The sequence below is a fragment of the Odocoileus virginianus genome, chromosome 24 (assembly GCF_023699985.2).
Source record: "Odocoileus virginianus isolate 20LAN1187 ecotype Illinois chromosome 24, Ovbor_1.2, whole genome shotgun sequence".
In the NCBI taxonomy this organism is placed as follows: Eukaryota; Metazoa; Chordata; class Mammalia; order Artiodactyla; family Cervidae; genus Odocoileus; species Odocoileus virginianus.
In genome coordinates, this window is record NC_069697.1 from 46,874,702 (window position 1) to 46,888,667 (window position 13,966).

Genomic DNA, 13,966 nt, shown 5'->3' on the forward strand with positions numbered 1-13,966 from the left:
ATATGCTAAATTGTCCATCTTTTTCTTCTGCACTACAAAAAAGTTAAGGAATACAGCAAAAGTTGAATCAATCATACAGGGGAAAAACAGATAAGAAATGACACAGCTGTTCACATAATAAAATTTAAAATGAAAGCAACTGAAAAGTGGTTCTAAGCCAGACTTTTATGCACCCAGCAGCCTAGTAAATAAATGTTACTCACAAAAGTATACAGTAAAACTAACAAAACCCTTTGACACTAGTTTCTACACAGAAAAGCCCAATAAGAAACAACAAAATGATCTGCCCCTTTTTGGCAGTGGTAGCATTACAGGAAACCAAGTTATTCAAGTTGAAAATGAGTTTGTTTCTTTTTTAATGGAAAACAGTCAGAAAAGGACTTAAATCCACTTGGCATAAGCCAGTTGTCCAGCAATCTATATAAGACAGGCACTGTCAGTGACAAAAAGTGATTATGTGAGGCTTAAAACTCACTGTATTTATAATATGTATCCCAAAGAACATTATTACTACTGTTTTAAGGCCTAGTTAGTCTCAAATGTGCTATAAAATTATCTCAGCTTTGGGAGTTTCCTTTTTGAATCTCCTAGCATCCAGTAAACTCTCACACACAGCTCGGTTTTTCTAGTAACTAAAGAAAGCAATTCAGACCAACAAGAGGAAAATGTGTTAACCTCTCCAGGGATCACGAGATTTTAGAAAATCAGCCTTGACTCAAGGGAATGAACTGCTAGTAATGATTCCTGGCGGTGGCAAGAGATTCACTGGCAAGAAAAACCTGTCAAACATACAAGCAAGTGGGCAGCCCACTTTGCTTGTCACTAAGACTGGGATGATTATCGTACTACATAGTATTAATACATTCATATAATGTATGTATGTATGTATAAATACCATACATATATATATTTTTTTAATCTGTAGGGTATGGTCCTAGTATTGAAAATGCAGTGTTAGCTAAAACTACTCAGTTTATATAAATATATGCTGCATACCCTTGACTCACACCTAACTTTCACTAGAAAATGATTATTTTGATTGCAACTGATCTGATATTTCTCAAGAATAGACATATTTTTACTTCATGTAAATACATGGAAATATTTTTAACATGTCACTGAATTGGAAAACTACCCCTCTTATTCTATTTCAACACTTTAGCAGTGATATACAGATTTTTCTGATTCCCAGTTTAACATCCAAATACAGAAAATAAACTAAATACACATATTGAACTTTTTTTTTTTAACAACTTTAAGGAAATGCTGACGATAGAATCTAGGAAATGCCATATTTTACCTTAACTTTAGGTGAAATTATAAAATAGAAATTCATCAATTAGTGTAAATAAAAATAGCATCCGTTTGAAAAAAAGACCTTATTACATGTTTACAGATACCAGTGCAAATTAAATAAATACACAATTACACACCCTCAAAACTGTATCTAATTCATTACTCAATTCTAATACCTTATTGTAGTTTTATAATTATTCGAGAGGCTGAAATTTATAAATTCTATTAAACTCAAAGGCTTTTCGGAACACTAAAATAATACTAAGACCATTATAATTTATGAATAATCATTTTTTAAACATATTTGCATTTTCACATAAATAACTATGAAAATTTAACTCAGAAGAAAAATATAATACCATAATCCATTAAAGAAAAAAAAATACAGTGAGTTAGGTCAGTTTTTTAAGAAATAATTAAGTTAGTATATTCAAGAGCACTTTTCTTCTTCACTAACATAGGAAAGTGAAACAAAATTAGCATTTTACTCCATGACAGAAAGTTTACTGTACTTCTAAATGCTACTCTATCTTCAAAAATGCACTTCTCATTGTTTTGGGATACACACATAGTTTGTATTTGTGGATTAGCAGCGTTATTTTCTTCTTGAGACAATATTACAAAATGAGACAGTCAAATGAACAAAACCTCACAGCAAAATTTTAGGAAATCTAAAGTCATCTTGGCTGGGTCATATTTCAAAGACAATGATCGATGTTGTTAGTCAGTGGGGGAAAAAAGTCAGTAGAAATATAAAATATGAAAAGTCTTTAAAATCCAGACAGTAAATATAAAAAGAGACAGACTTAAGGGAAATCTGGGAAAGATATTTAAAGAAATGAGGTATGATGGAGCTATAGTGCTACAATTCATCTCAACAGATTAAGTTTTAATAATAACCTATACTTCAAAATCACAGAATCAGCAAAAACCATAAACTATCTGCTGCTGTGTTCTCATGACCTTTCTGGTCAGATTTTTAATAGTCACTAGTAAATACATTCAAAATAAGCATTAAGCTAACCGCATAAGCGCATCTGCCACTTAAGAAGGCAAATTATAAGTAAAAATGTAAGCAAACAATTTTGTATTAATAATAAATACAGCTTCAAGCATTTAACATTATCAATATTTTAAAAATTTAAATAATAAATGCAACAATTTTATACAGAACTGTACCATTTATTATACACACAAGTTGATCAGTTCCCTTTGTTTACAAAGGCTGGTTATAGACAAAATGGAATGTTACAGTACCATCTTGCATAAAATTTTAGTACAATTTTGTACTAGAAAAAGGGCGCAAAAACACCAGCCTAATAAATCTGATTAAATGAAATATCTTTTCTTTCTTTTTAAAAAGTACATCATTAACACATACACCACAGACTGTACATAAGCTCACTTTTAAATCACCAGTTGAAGATATGGTAGCAGGTAAGTTGTAGAATTAACCATTCCTCCCATCAGTTTATTAAAGGCTTGCACTGCTACTCATTCAGGAGCCTTTGTTGACGTGTAAGCTTGTAATATGAATTACTTAACTCAGGTAAGTACAATTTAAAGGAGGCTAACAACAGCTGCCAAGAATTATTTGTAGTAAGAAACATCCTTCTCACAGAAAATTCACTGAGAAGCAAAGATTTTTCATGTATCATTCTTCTGTAAATTTAGAGTAGCTGCTCAAGATTCTCCATTTTGAACTTTGGATGTTGGTGGTTGCATGAAATCCTTAAAAGGAACTAGTGCCTCTTTCAGGGCAGAACAGACCTCGGAAGATGAGCAGGTGATACATTCCACTAGAGTTGGGTATAAGGCAATTACTTGAGCCCAGGTGTTTCCATCAACTGTAATGCAAAAGGACAAGGAAAGAGGGGGCTGAATGAGCAGATTACCTAGTTAATACAAACAATCATTTAAATACAATGCAAAAAGCAATTTTCTAAAATATGGAGATTCTGCAAGCTTGTACCTTTTCTTTCTTTAAACTCTAGAAGACTTCCTGCAATATTTAATAAGGGAAAAATAAATGACCAGTGTACAGACTCATCAATAACACCAAATATGATCAAGTATTTAAATGATACTTCAATTTGTGAAGGCCTTGGAAACTAACAAAACAACTTAGAATAATTCAAACTTTTGTCATTTTCAGTATAATAGTCAGAGAAGAAAGTGTACTTTTCAAGAACAATTAGAAAACAATTCAATTTTGGGGACCTCCCTGGTGGTCCAGTGGTTAGGATTCTACGCTCTCACCGCCAAAGGCCAGGGTTCAATCCCTGATCAGGGAACCAAGATCCCACACGCTAAATGGCATGGCCAAAAAAAGTATCCAATTTTTTATGCAGTTGTATGCTAAAAAATATATACATCTTAAATTATTTTCCTAGTAACCTTAAAATTGATGTTAACTTCAAATGACTACACATACATCCATTCTTATACTGTTTGCTAATCTTTAATGTATATGAGTAGATTTAAACTATAGTGGGGAGGGACATTTCTGCCTTCCTCATCACTATTATGAACAATTAGTACAGTCAAATGCTATTTGTGAATGGACAAAAGTGTTACACCACAATGACTTGATTTCCTTATGCACTGAGATCATATATTACGTTTCTGTTTTCCTGTAAGTACTGTGCACATTGTTAAGAGCACAATACACGATGAAAGCTGACATCAGGCTCTCTTAGACAGCACATGTATACGGCACTTAGTGGAACAAGTCTCAAATCGGGGAGGCAGTGCAGTGTAAAAAAAAAGAACAGGATACTATGCATAGGGGCTTTGGTTCTGTTTTTCACTCCAATTTACTGAGTGTCTACTAAGTATCTAAAAACCTTTCTGAAATAAGGTAGAGCTGGGTGTCATATAATTTCTCATGTCTCAACTTTACTATACAATAAAGGAATGAGGTTCTCAAATTAGTGTTCTTCAAGTTACCTCTTCAAAAAAAAAATTGATTGTCAAGTAAGTCTGGCAAATGTTTTACATATTATCTTCCCTTTTGGAGATTAACAGTTCACATGAATTTATTAAACGCTTATAGTAAAACAACAGGTTTAACTTTTATCAATTCAGGGTTTCCAAAATTAATTTGATTATGAAATTTTTCCATTCAGTATCCACTGACATCCCTCAACATTAATATTCATTCCTTAGTACATATCTTGGGAAATGCTAATCTATTTTTAATCTCTTCTCTACCCAAGCAGGCTTCCTCAGAGAGGAGGTAAGAAAAAGGAAAGGCGAGTGGGACTGATGGATATAGGAAACGCAGCAAATGTCAGGTCAGAGCTGTTCTGCTTTTTATCAGTTTTGTATGTTGGCAATCCATATCAGGTTTCATTTGTAAAAAGAATTTTGCTGCTTAACAACAACAAAGAAACATTTTAAAACCCAATGGCGTAAATAGTTTTAAACAGTTTGCTCCAGTAGTTGTCTATAGAACTTTCAACTAATCACTTAACAAAAAGATTACACAAAAAGAATTCTGGGAAAAGGCTAAGTAGTAAGGGCCAGATCTGTCTACCCACTTAGAAAACAACTGAACTGGCAGAATCTGAGGCAACTGTTTCGAAACTCTGGAGCCTACTGAAGGCTTTCAGATTCCAAGACTTGGACAGTATATTGTGGTTAATTTTTGTCAATCTAAGCCTTTAGCACAGAAGCAGCCTACCTATCCCCCACTTCCAGCTGTGTGGTAAGCAGCTGTGCTCATGCTCCTAGCGCAGCTTCTGGATGGGCTGTGGGAGGCCAGAGGAGGGAATAAGGACCCTATCCTTCAAGTGTCAGGGATTTGTGTTCTAACTGCCACTTCTGATCACAGACGGAGGCTTCAGGAACAAAACAACGACGACAACTAATAGTTCAAAAATGGGAAAAGGATTTGAAAAGACATTTCTCCAAAGAAGATATACAAATGGCTGATAAGGCACATGAAAAGACGCTCAACATCATTAATTGTTAGGAAAACACAAATGGAAACTACAATTAGGTACCCCCTCACACTTAGCAGCATGGCTATTAGAAAACAAACAGAAAGCAAGCATAGGTGAGGATGTGCAGAAAGCGCAGCTCTGGCTCACTGCCGGCGGTGACGTGAGGTAGTACAGGGAACAATACGGTAGTTGCTCAAAAAATGAAAAACAGAATTTAAAGTGTGATCCAGAAATTCTGGAGAACTTCTGGATATAAGTATACACTCAAAAGAATAGAAAACAGGATCTCCAAGAGATATCTGTATGCACTTGCTCATAGCAGCATTATTCACAACAGCGAACACATGGAAGCAACCCAAGGGTCCAACAGACGAATGAATACATACACACACAGAATGAAATATTATTTGGCCTCAAAAAAAAGGAGGAGATTCTGCAACATACTAAAATATGGATAAAACTTGACAACATTAGCTCAGTGAAATAATAAGGCAAACACTGTATGTTTCAACTTACATGAGGTAGTTAAGAGCAGTCAAGATCACAGAGATAAAAATTAGAATGGTGATTACCACAGGCTTGGAGAAGTGGGGAATGGGGGATTGCTGTTTAACGAGTACAGAATTTCAGTTACAAAATGGAAAGAGTTACATACATGGAGAGAGGTGATAGTTACCAACATTGTGAATGCATTTAATACTACTGAAAAAACAGGATGATGAGTTTTTTAATATGTATTTTACTGTGATAAAAGAATTTGGGGGGAAAAAAGATTGCATAGATTGAAAGCTATCTAGATTGGCCCAGACTTTATTCCTGGTTTATTGTAGGAAAACACAAAAATACATTATTTAAGATAACATCATAAAACTCAGGGGAAGCTACTCAAATTTCTTAAATTTAAAAAAAAATATGTTTTAAAAACTAACCATAGATCTTCATGGGCACTCTGGACTTAACTATCAAAAACAATGTAAAAGCTATACATACTGATACAGAAGAATCTTTATTTTATGAAGTGGAAAAAATGAAGCGTGTTCAGAACAGTAGGTAAGATGGGAATTATGAATATTTATTTGTGTTAAAAACTGGGGGCATATTGGAGCACAGCTGACTTTTGAACAACACAGGTCTGAACAGTGTGGATCCACATGTACGCAATAAATACTACAGTGCTACATGATCCCTGGCCGGCTGAGTCCAAGCATGCAGAACCCCAAATGTGGAAGAACCATCTAAGTTATAGAGGAATTTTTGACTGCTTGGAAGGTCAGCACCCCTAATTCCTGCATTGTTGAAGAGCCAACTACACATATATTTGTGTTTACATAACAAACTTATGGAAGGGTCCACAAACTAATAAAAATGGTTGACTACGGTAGGGAAGAGCTAGGCAGGCACAGAACAAGGGATACAGATACAAAACAGGGGAAAGACCGCTGCTCCCTGTATATCTTTCCACAGTTTTGAATTTCTGAACCATGTGTATACTTACCGTCTCTTCAAATTTTTAATTAAAGATCGAGTAAGATGATAAGTAAGTCCAAAAAAATGCCTCTCCCACCAGAGAACCCTAAAACAAGTAACAAATGTTCTAAACAAATAGGGGTGAACACTGACTCTGCTGACTACCAGCAGTCCAACACACTTCTCCCGGGAAGGCCCACCTTTCTCCAGGTTGCTTCTTTTTTCCTATTTCTTAATGGAGTTTAACATACCACGTTAATATGTTACTCTATCATCATTTATTTAAATCTTCACTTGATATACCCACAGGCATAATTCAAACTTTCTTGAACAATGTTAACATTTAGTTGAATCATGCAACAATAATACACTGCCCTACCTGTGACCCACTGACTTTTCAAAAGAAGGCTACTGAGTTTTCCTTCCCTTTTCTTGTCTGGTTACATTCTTAACAGCTATCTAAAGATCATAAAAAAACATTTGCCATTCTTACTATATCTATAGCAGTAACATGAAAAATAGAGAATTTCCTGTTTACTTAAGTATAATATATTTCTAAGAATCAAATTCTATCTCGTGATCTAACAAAGATTTTACTGGTCTCCAGGAAGTCAATGCATGATTTCCCTTTCTGAAAAGTTAAACAGAACATCTTATTAAGATTATTCAAATTTGAACTTAATAGGATAAATTAAAGACATTTATTCAAGAATTTTTCTTAGAAATTCTATGCCTTCTTTTTGAGGTTGAATATACACAAGTCTACTGCTTCTTAAAATTTAGTATATATGCTTTCTAGGCCAAAGTGACAGTCGGTGAATTCTGAAAGCAGCAAAATATGTATTTGATTATATAACAACTGACAGGAACAAATTATCCTGGGATTCATTTATTAGGAACCTATGTTCTTCTTGGGTCTTAAAAGTAATGCTGCTTAAAGCATCAATCTGCTTGTACCAGAGTGTGAATGAACGGACTTCTTCTGTAACGAAGTCTTATTGTATAAAAAAGTAAGCTAAACCAGGGTACTCAGTGACACAGCTGACTAGGAGCTGATGCCAGCTCTTTTTTGTCCTGAACCAGTAACAAACTCTTAAAACCAATGGCTGGTCCAAAAAAAAAAAAAAAATTCAGTGGTGGTGGTGGTGTGTTTCAGAAATAGAATAAAACATGATTAAAAAGCCTGTCAAGAACTTTACGCTTTAAGGGGAGTGAGTCATGTACACATATAACTATAATTCATACAGAGAGCTTCAGGACAAAAGCACACAGAAGAGGCTACAACTGCACCAAAAGGAGCAATCACTCACCTTCGAGGAATAAAAACAAGGCTTAAAAGTGGTGTGATATCTGAACAGGGGGGACGCAGGCAGGAGGATGAAATGAGGAAAGGATTGGGAGTACTTGGGTAAACTGGCAATGTGAGTTTGGTGGGAGAATAGTATATATGAAGTCCAGTGGGAGATAAAAGCATGAAGAAAATAGAGTGAAGACAGTAGGACCCTTTGTATTTGGTAGGTTAGGGTAAAAGAAAAAGATCATTTTGTGCTGTTTCATAAGATGGAAAAATGAATCACACAGCACGTTTAGAAAAATCATTTCTGGCATTAATGTAAAGAATGGACTGGACAGAAATGAGTAACAGGAAAGGGGGAACAGATGAGAAAGGGCTATAAAAATGATTCAAAGCTATTTATATGATAAATGGGTACAAATGCAGAATAGAAGACTCTTATGACCCAAAAGACTCAGTCATGTTCTCCATTAAAAACACATAAAATATAAATTATCTACACAGCTGCTGCTAGAGTGCTCAGTCGTGTCCGACTCTTTGCGACCCCATGAACTACAGCCCACCAGGCTCCTCTGTCCATGGGGATTCTCCAAGCAAGAATACTAGAGTGGGTTGCCATGCCCTCCTCCAGGGATGCTCCCAACCCAGGGATTGAACTCAGGTCATTGCAGGTGGATTTTTTACCGCCTGAGCACCATTTAGGCCAATCTGGGCCTCCCAGGTGGCGCTAGTGGTAAAGAACCCGTCTGCCAACGCAAGAGCTGTAAGATGCAAGTTCAAGCTCTGGGTTGGGAAGATCCCCTGGAGGAGGGCACGGCAACCCACTCCAGTACTCTAGCCTGGAGAATCCCATGGACTTCATCTCTTCCCTTTAACCTACAACTATTAATAGTAAAATATCCTTAACTCAGTAAAAATGTCTCTGCCCAATACATCACGATTGCAGAGAGTTCCACACATCTGCACAACTGTACATAAGACTGGACAGACTGAAAATTCTCTGGCAGTCCAGTAGTTAGGATGCCAAACTCACTGCCAAGGGCCTGGTTTGTTTTGATCCTTGTTGGGGAACTAAGATCCCACAAATAGCATGGCCAAAAAAAAAAAAAGAGTGGATGAACTGAAATACACAGAGGAGGCAGGACCGGGGAAACAGTGGAGGTGGTACCTGAAATCCTGGATCTGCAGCCACAGCAGCGAACCCCACAGAAAACCTGGGAGCGGCAGGGCAGTTGACACCGACTCTGGCTTCTCAGTGACCAAGGCAACAATAGCAACATCACCCCTCCAGTCACAGAGACCCATGGGGCTCTGGCCCCTCTGCCCACAGCAGCAGTGGCCGTGAAACCCTGAATGTGGCAACAGCAGCAGACCCCAGCTCCTCACCGCACCCACCCTCTCCCCCCACTGCAGTGGGCCCAGGAGATCCCAGACATGGTGGAGAAACCTGCTATGGCAGTGACCTAGGCCGCCACATTGGCAGCCACAAGGTACCAGCCAGCCCAAAGCAAAGCAGTGACAAGGGCACCAGACGCTACCTCTGGCAGAAGCAGAGGATGGTGAAAAGTGCCAATTCTCACTCTAACCACAGCCATCGCAGATAAGAGAAGTCAAAAACTTGTACTATAGTGCCACCTACTGAGAAACAAAAGAAAGGCCTCTCATCACTAACCTGTTACATTGTTAAAATCAAATAAAAAAGAAGCTTTAGGAAAGAAAAATCAAAGTAACATGATGTCAGAAAAGAAAACGGCAGTTTCTCAGAAGCCAAACTTAAAACCACCCAACACTGCATTCTAATTGATAAAATTAAACTAGCTGACAGAGGAGCCTAGTGGGCTACAATCCATGGGGTCACAAGAGTCAGACATGACTTAGCAACTAAATCACCACCACCCACCACCACCACCAAAAGAAATTTAGAAAGCTATGAGAAAGCTCAGATAGAAAAGTAGTAAAATGAACTTAGGAATACAATTAATGAACAGAAGGAATATGTTACCAATGAGACTGAACTCTAAACCACCACCAAACAAACTCTGCAGCTGAAGAACTCAATAAAGGATGTGTAAGAACATATGGGAAATAGAACAGACCATATGGAAGAAAGAATTAGCTAGCTCAACGTTAGAAATCGTGGGTCTTCCCTGGTGGTCCAGTGTTTAAGAATCCGCCTTTCAATACAGGAGATGTAGGTCTGACCCCTGGGTAGGGAACTAGGATCCCACATGCCCCAACTAAAGAGAAGTCCACACACCACAACGAAAACCCAGTGCAGTCAAAAATAAATGAATAAAAGTTTAAAAAGACAGAAATTTTATGATGATATAGGCAGGAGAGGAAAGAGGCCTAAGATTTTTTTTTTAATGAAGACATTGTATAAGAACTATCCAGTTCTACTAGGAAAGGCAACAACAGAGTAATGGGCATTCCAGAAGAAGGAGGGCTTCTCTTCTCTGGTGGCTCAGTGGTAAAAGAATCCGCCTGCCAGTCCAGGGGCTGCAGGAAGCACAGGTTCGATCCCTGGGCTGGACAGATCCTGTGGAGGAGGAAATGGCAACCCACTTCAGTGTTGACAGAACAGCCTGGCAGGCTACAGACCACAGGGTCAAAGGCTGGACGCAACTGGGCAACTGAGTACACACACAGGAGAAGAAAGGCAGGAAGGGAGCAGAGTTTATTTAAAGAAACAAGAGCTGAGCCCTGGGGAAGCAGCTGGATACACAAGTCCATTCAGCCAAGAGAACACCTAGCTACCTCAATGCAAGAAGACCTTCTCCAAGACAGATTCTAGCAAAACTGAGACAAGGTCAATGACAAAGAAAGCATCTCAAATTCATCCAGGGGAAAAAGAGTGGTACCCTACCAGTAGGTAATCCATTAGGCGATCAGACTTCGCAGCAGAAAATCTATATAGGCCAGGCGAGAATAATCAAAATGTTGAAAGATTAAAAACTGCCAGCCAAGCCTACTCCATCCAGCAAAGTTATCCTTCAGATATGAAAGAAAAATAAATCCTCTTCTAAACAAATGAACTGAGGCAAAAGACTTCCCTTATAAAAAATGTGGAAAGGAGCTCTTCTACTTGAAACAAAAAGATAAAAGTACACAAAACATTGAATAAAGTGATAATACAGATAAAAATCTTTTAAATAATTATAGCATAAAGGTTAAACAGGGAAAAGTAAAAAAAAAAAAACTAATTTAGTAACGAAATCACAACATAAAAAAGGATAATTTGGGACAACAAAAAAACACAAAGGGAACAGGAAAAGGACAGAACCTGTACAGGCAAATAAAATGTGCTATCAGCAGAAAAAGAAATATTTCATCTGTGAGACACTTCACAGAAACATCAAGGCAAACACAAAATATAAATCTAGAGCAGAGATAGAAAATATAAAAAAAGAAAAAACTGAGAAAAATATCACAAAACCCACAAATGAAAATGGTGGAAAGACAAGGAAAAAGAAAGAATGTAGATACAGACCAACCACAAAAAAAGGTAAAATGGCAGTCCTCAGTCCTCATCCATTAATAATCACCCTAAATGTAAATGGTTGAATTCACCAATCAAAAGATAGACAGTGGCTGGATGGATTAAAAAACAAGACCCAAGCACACGCTGCCTCCAGGAGACTCACGTCAGCTCTAAAGATAAACACAGGCTCAAAGTGAAGGGCCGGAAGACGATACTCCAAGCAAACGATAGCCAAAAGGAAGCAGATGTAATATCTGTATGTACTCATCAGACAAGGCACACTTTGAGCCCAAAAAAGGTAGCAAGACACAAAGATGAACACTATATAATGATAAAGGGGAACATTCATCAAGAAGACAACAGTTGCTAATATATATGTATCTATTCCAGGTGGTGCTAGTGGTCAAGAACCTGGCTGCCAAGAGACACAGGTTCGATATCTGGGTCGGGAAGATCCCCTAGAGGAAGGCATGGTAACCCATTCCAGTATCCTTGCCTGGAGAATCCCATGGATAGAGGAGCCTGGTGGGCTATACAGTTGATGAGGTCGCAAGAGTCACAAACGACTTATCAACTGAACAACAACAGAGAAACAGCAAAATATATATGAAGTAATTATTAATAGATCTAAATGGAGAAACTGACAGCAACACAGTACTAGAGGGTGACTTTAACACTCTACTTATAGCAATGGATAGATCATTCAGACAGAAAGTCAACAAGGAAATAAGTGGCCTTCAATGAATCAGACCGGATGGGTTTGGATAGATACAGAACATGCCATCCAAATGCACCAGAATACACATTCTTCTCTAGTACACATGGAACATTACTAAGGACAGACAACATGCTGGGGCACAAAACAAGCCTCAATAAATTTAAGAAGACTGAAGCCATATCAAACATCTTTTCCAATCACAATGGTATGACACTAGAAATCAACTACAAAAAGAAAATTGGAAAAATCACAAATATGTGGAAACTAAAAAACATGCTACTGAACAACTATTGAGTCAATGAAGAAATCAAAGGATACATTTTTAAAAACACCTGAAGACAAATGGAAACAAAAATATAACATTCCGAAATCTACTGTGATGCAGCAAAAGTGGTACGTATGTGGAACTTTACAGCCATACAGGCTTACCTCAAGAAATACGAAAATTCTCAAAAAAATCTAACTTTACATCTAATGGAACTAGAAAAGAAGGATGAATGAAGCTCAAAGTCAGTGAAAGAAAGGAAATAATAAAGACCAGAGCAGAAATACCTGAGAGAGAGACTAACAGCAAAAGTGAATAAAGCTAAGAGTGCACTAGTAGTGTGTGTACACAAGAATAGAATACTGCACACTTGAAACATATAATACTACAAGCCAATGTTACCCCAACAAATAAAATAATAATAGTAATAAACCATAATCAGGTATCACCTGAAACCTGTTAAAACAGTGTCATCAAAAAAAGAAGAAATATTAAGTGTTAGCAAGGATATAGAGAAAAGTGAACACCTGTGCCCTGTGAATGGGAATGTAATTTAGTACATCTACCATGAAAAACTACAGAGTTTCCTCAAAAAATTAAAACTAGAACTATGATCCAGCAATTCCACTTCTAGGCATATCTCCAAAGAAAATGGAAGCATATATCAAAGAAATATTTGTATCCCCATGTTCACTGTAGTATTACTGACAGTAGCCAAGACATAGAAACAACCTAAGTATTCATCAATGGCGAATGACTAATGATGCAGTATGTATGCAGCATATATTTATATATATGTATGTACATGTAAGTTATATATATTTGTAAACACACATACACACACAACAAAATATTAGTCAATCCTGACTTCAGTCAATGACCTGAAGGCATTATGCTAAACGAAATGTCACACAGAGAAAGACAAATCCTAGCATGATACTGCTTATACGTGGAATCTAGAAAAACTGAACTCAAAGAAACAGGGTAAAATGGTGGTTGCTAAGAACTGAGAGTGTTGGGGAAACGAGGAGGCATCAGTCAAAGGATACAAACTTTCAGGTATAAGATGAGTAAGTTCTGGAGATTTAACATACAGCATGGTAATTACAGTTAATAATACCATCTTATATGCCTGCAAGTTGCTAGGAGAGTAAATTTTACATGTTCTCACCACAAGAAAAGAAATGGTAATTATGTGACATATTGAAAATATATCAAATCAACAAGTTTTACACCTTCAACTTATACACTGTTATATATCAACTATATCTCAGAGCTGTTGGGGAAAAAGTTGGCAAACATTACAAAGCAATTTTATTTAATTGACGTCCTTATGTCCATTGTAATGGACTTGTTGCTTTGTTGTCCTAAGACCCAAGGGAAAAAAGTCTTGTAGCTGTTATGTTCCTAAAATTCAGTTAACTAAACAGCAGCGCAAAAATACAACACAAACAGAACATAAATGTTATAAGCCTAGAATTACTGAGTTTCTAAGTAC

At 37.0% G+C, this 13,966-nt stretch overlaps 1 protein-coding gene across 6 annotated transcripts in view; it reads right to left on the reverse strand.

Annotated features, from left to right (window-relative positions):
- Positions 1-147: 147 nt before the first annotated feature.
- MON2 (MON2 homolog, regulator of endosome-to-Golgi trafficking) overlaps positions 148-13,966 on the reverse strand; it is a 113,917-nt gene continuing 100,098 nt past the window's right edge. For all 6 annotated transcript variants that reach the window (XM_020891350.2, XM_020891349.2, XM_070454670.1 and 3 more), the window contains one exon: positions 148-3,143. In XM_020891350.2, the coding sequence (XP_020747009.2) occupies positions 2,980-3,143 (164 nt within the window). In that variant the 3' untranslated portion in view covers positions 148-2,979. The remainder of the gene's footprint in view (positions 3,144-13,966) is intronic.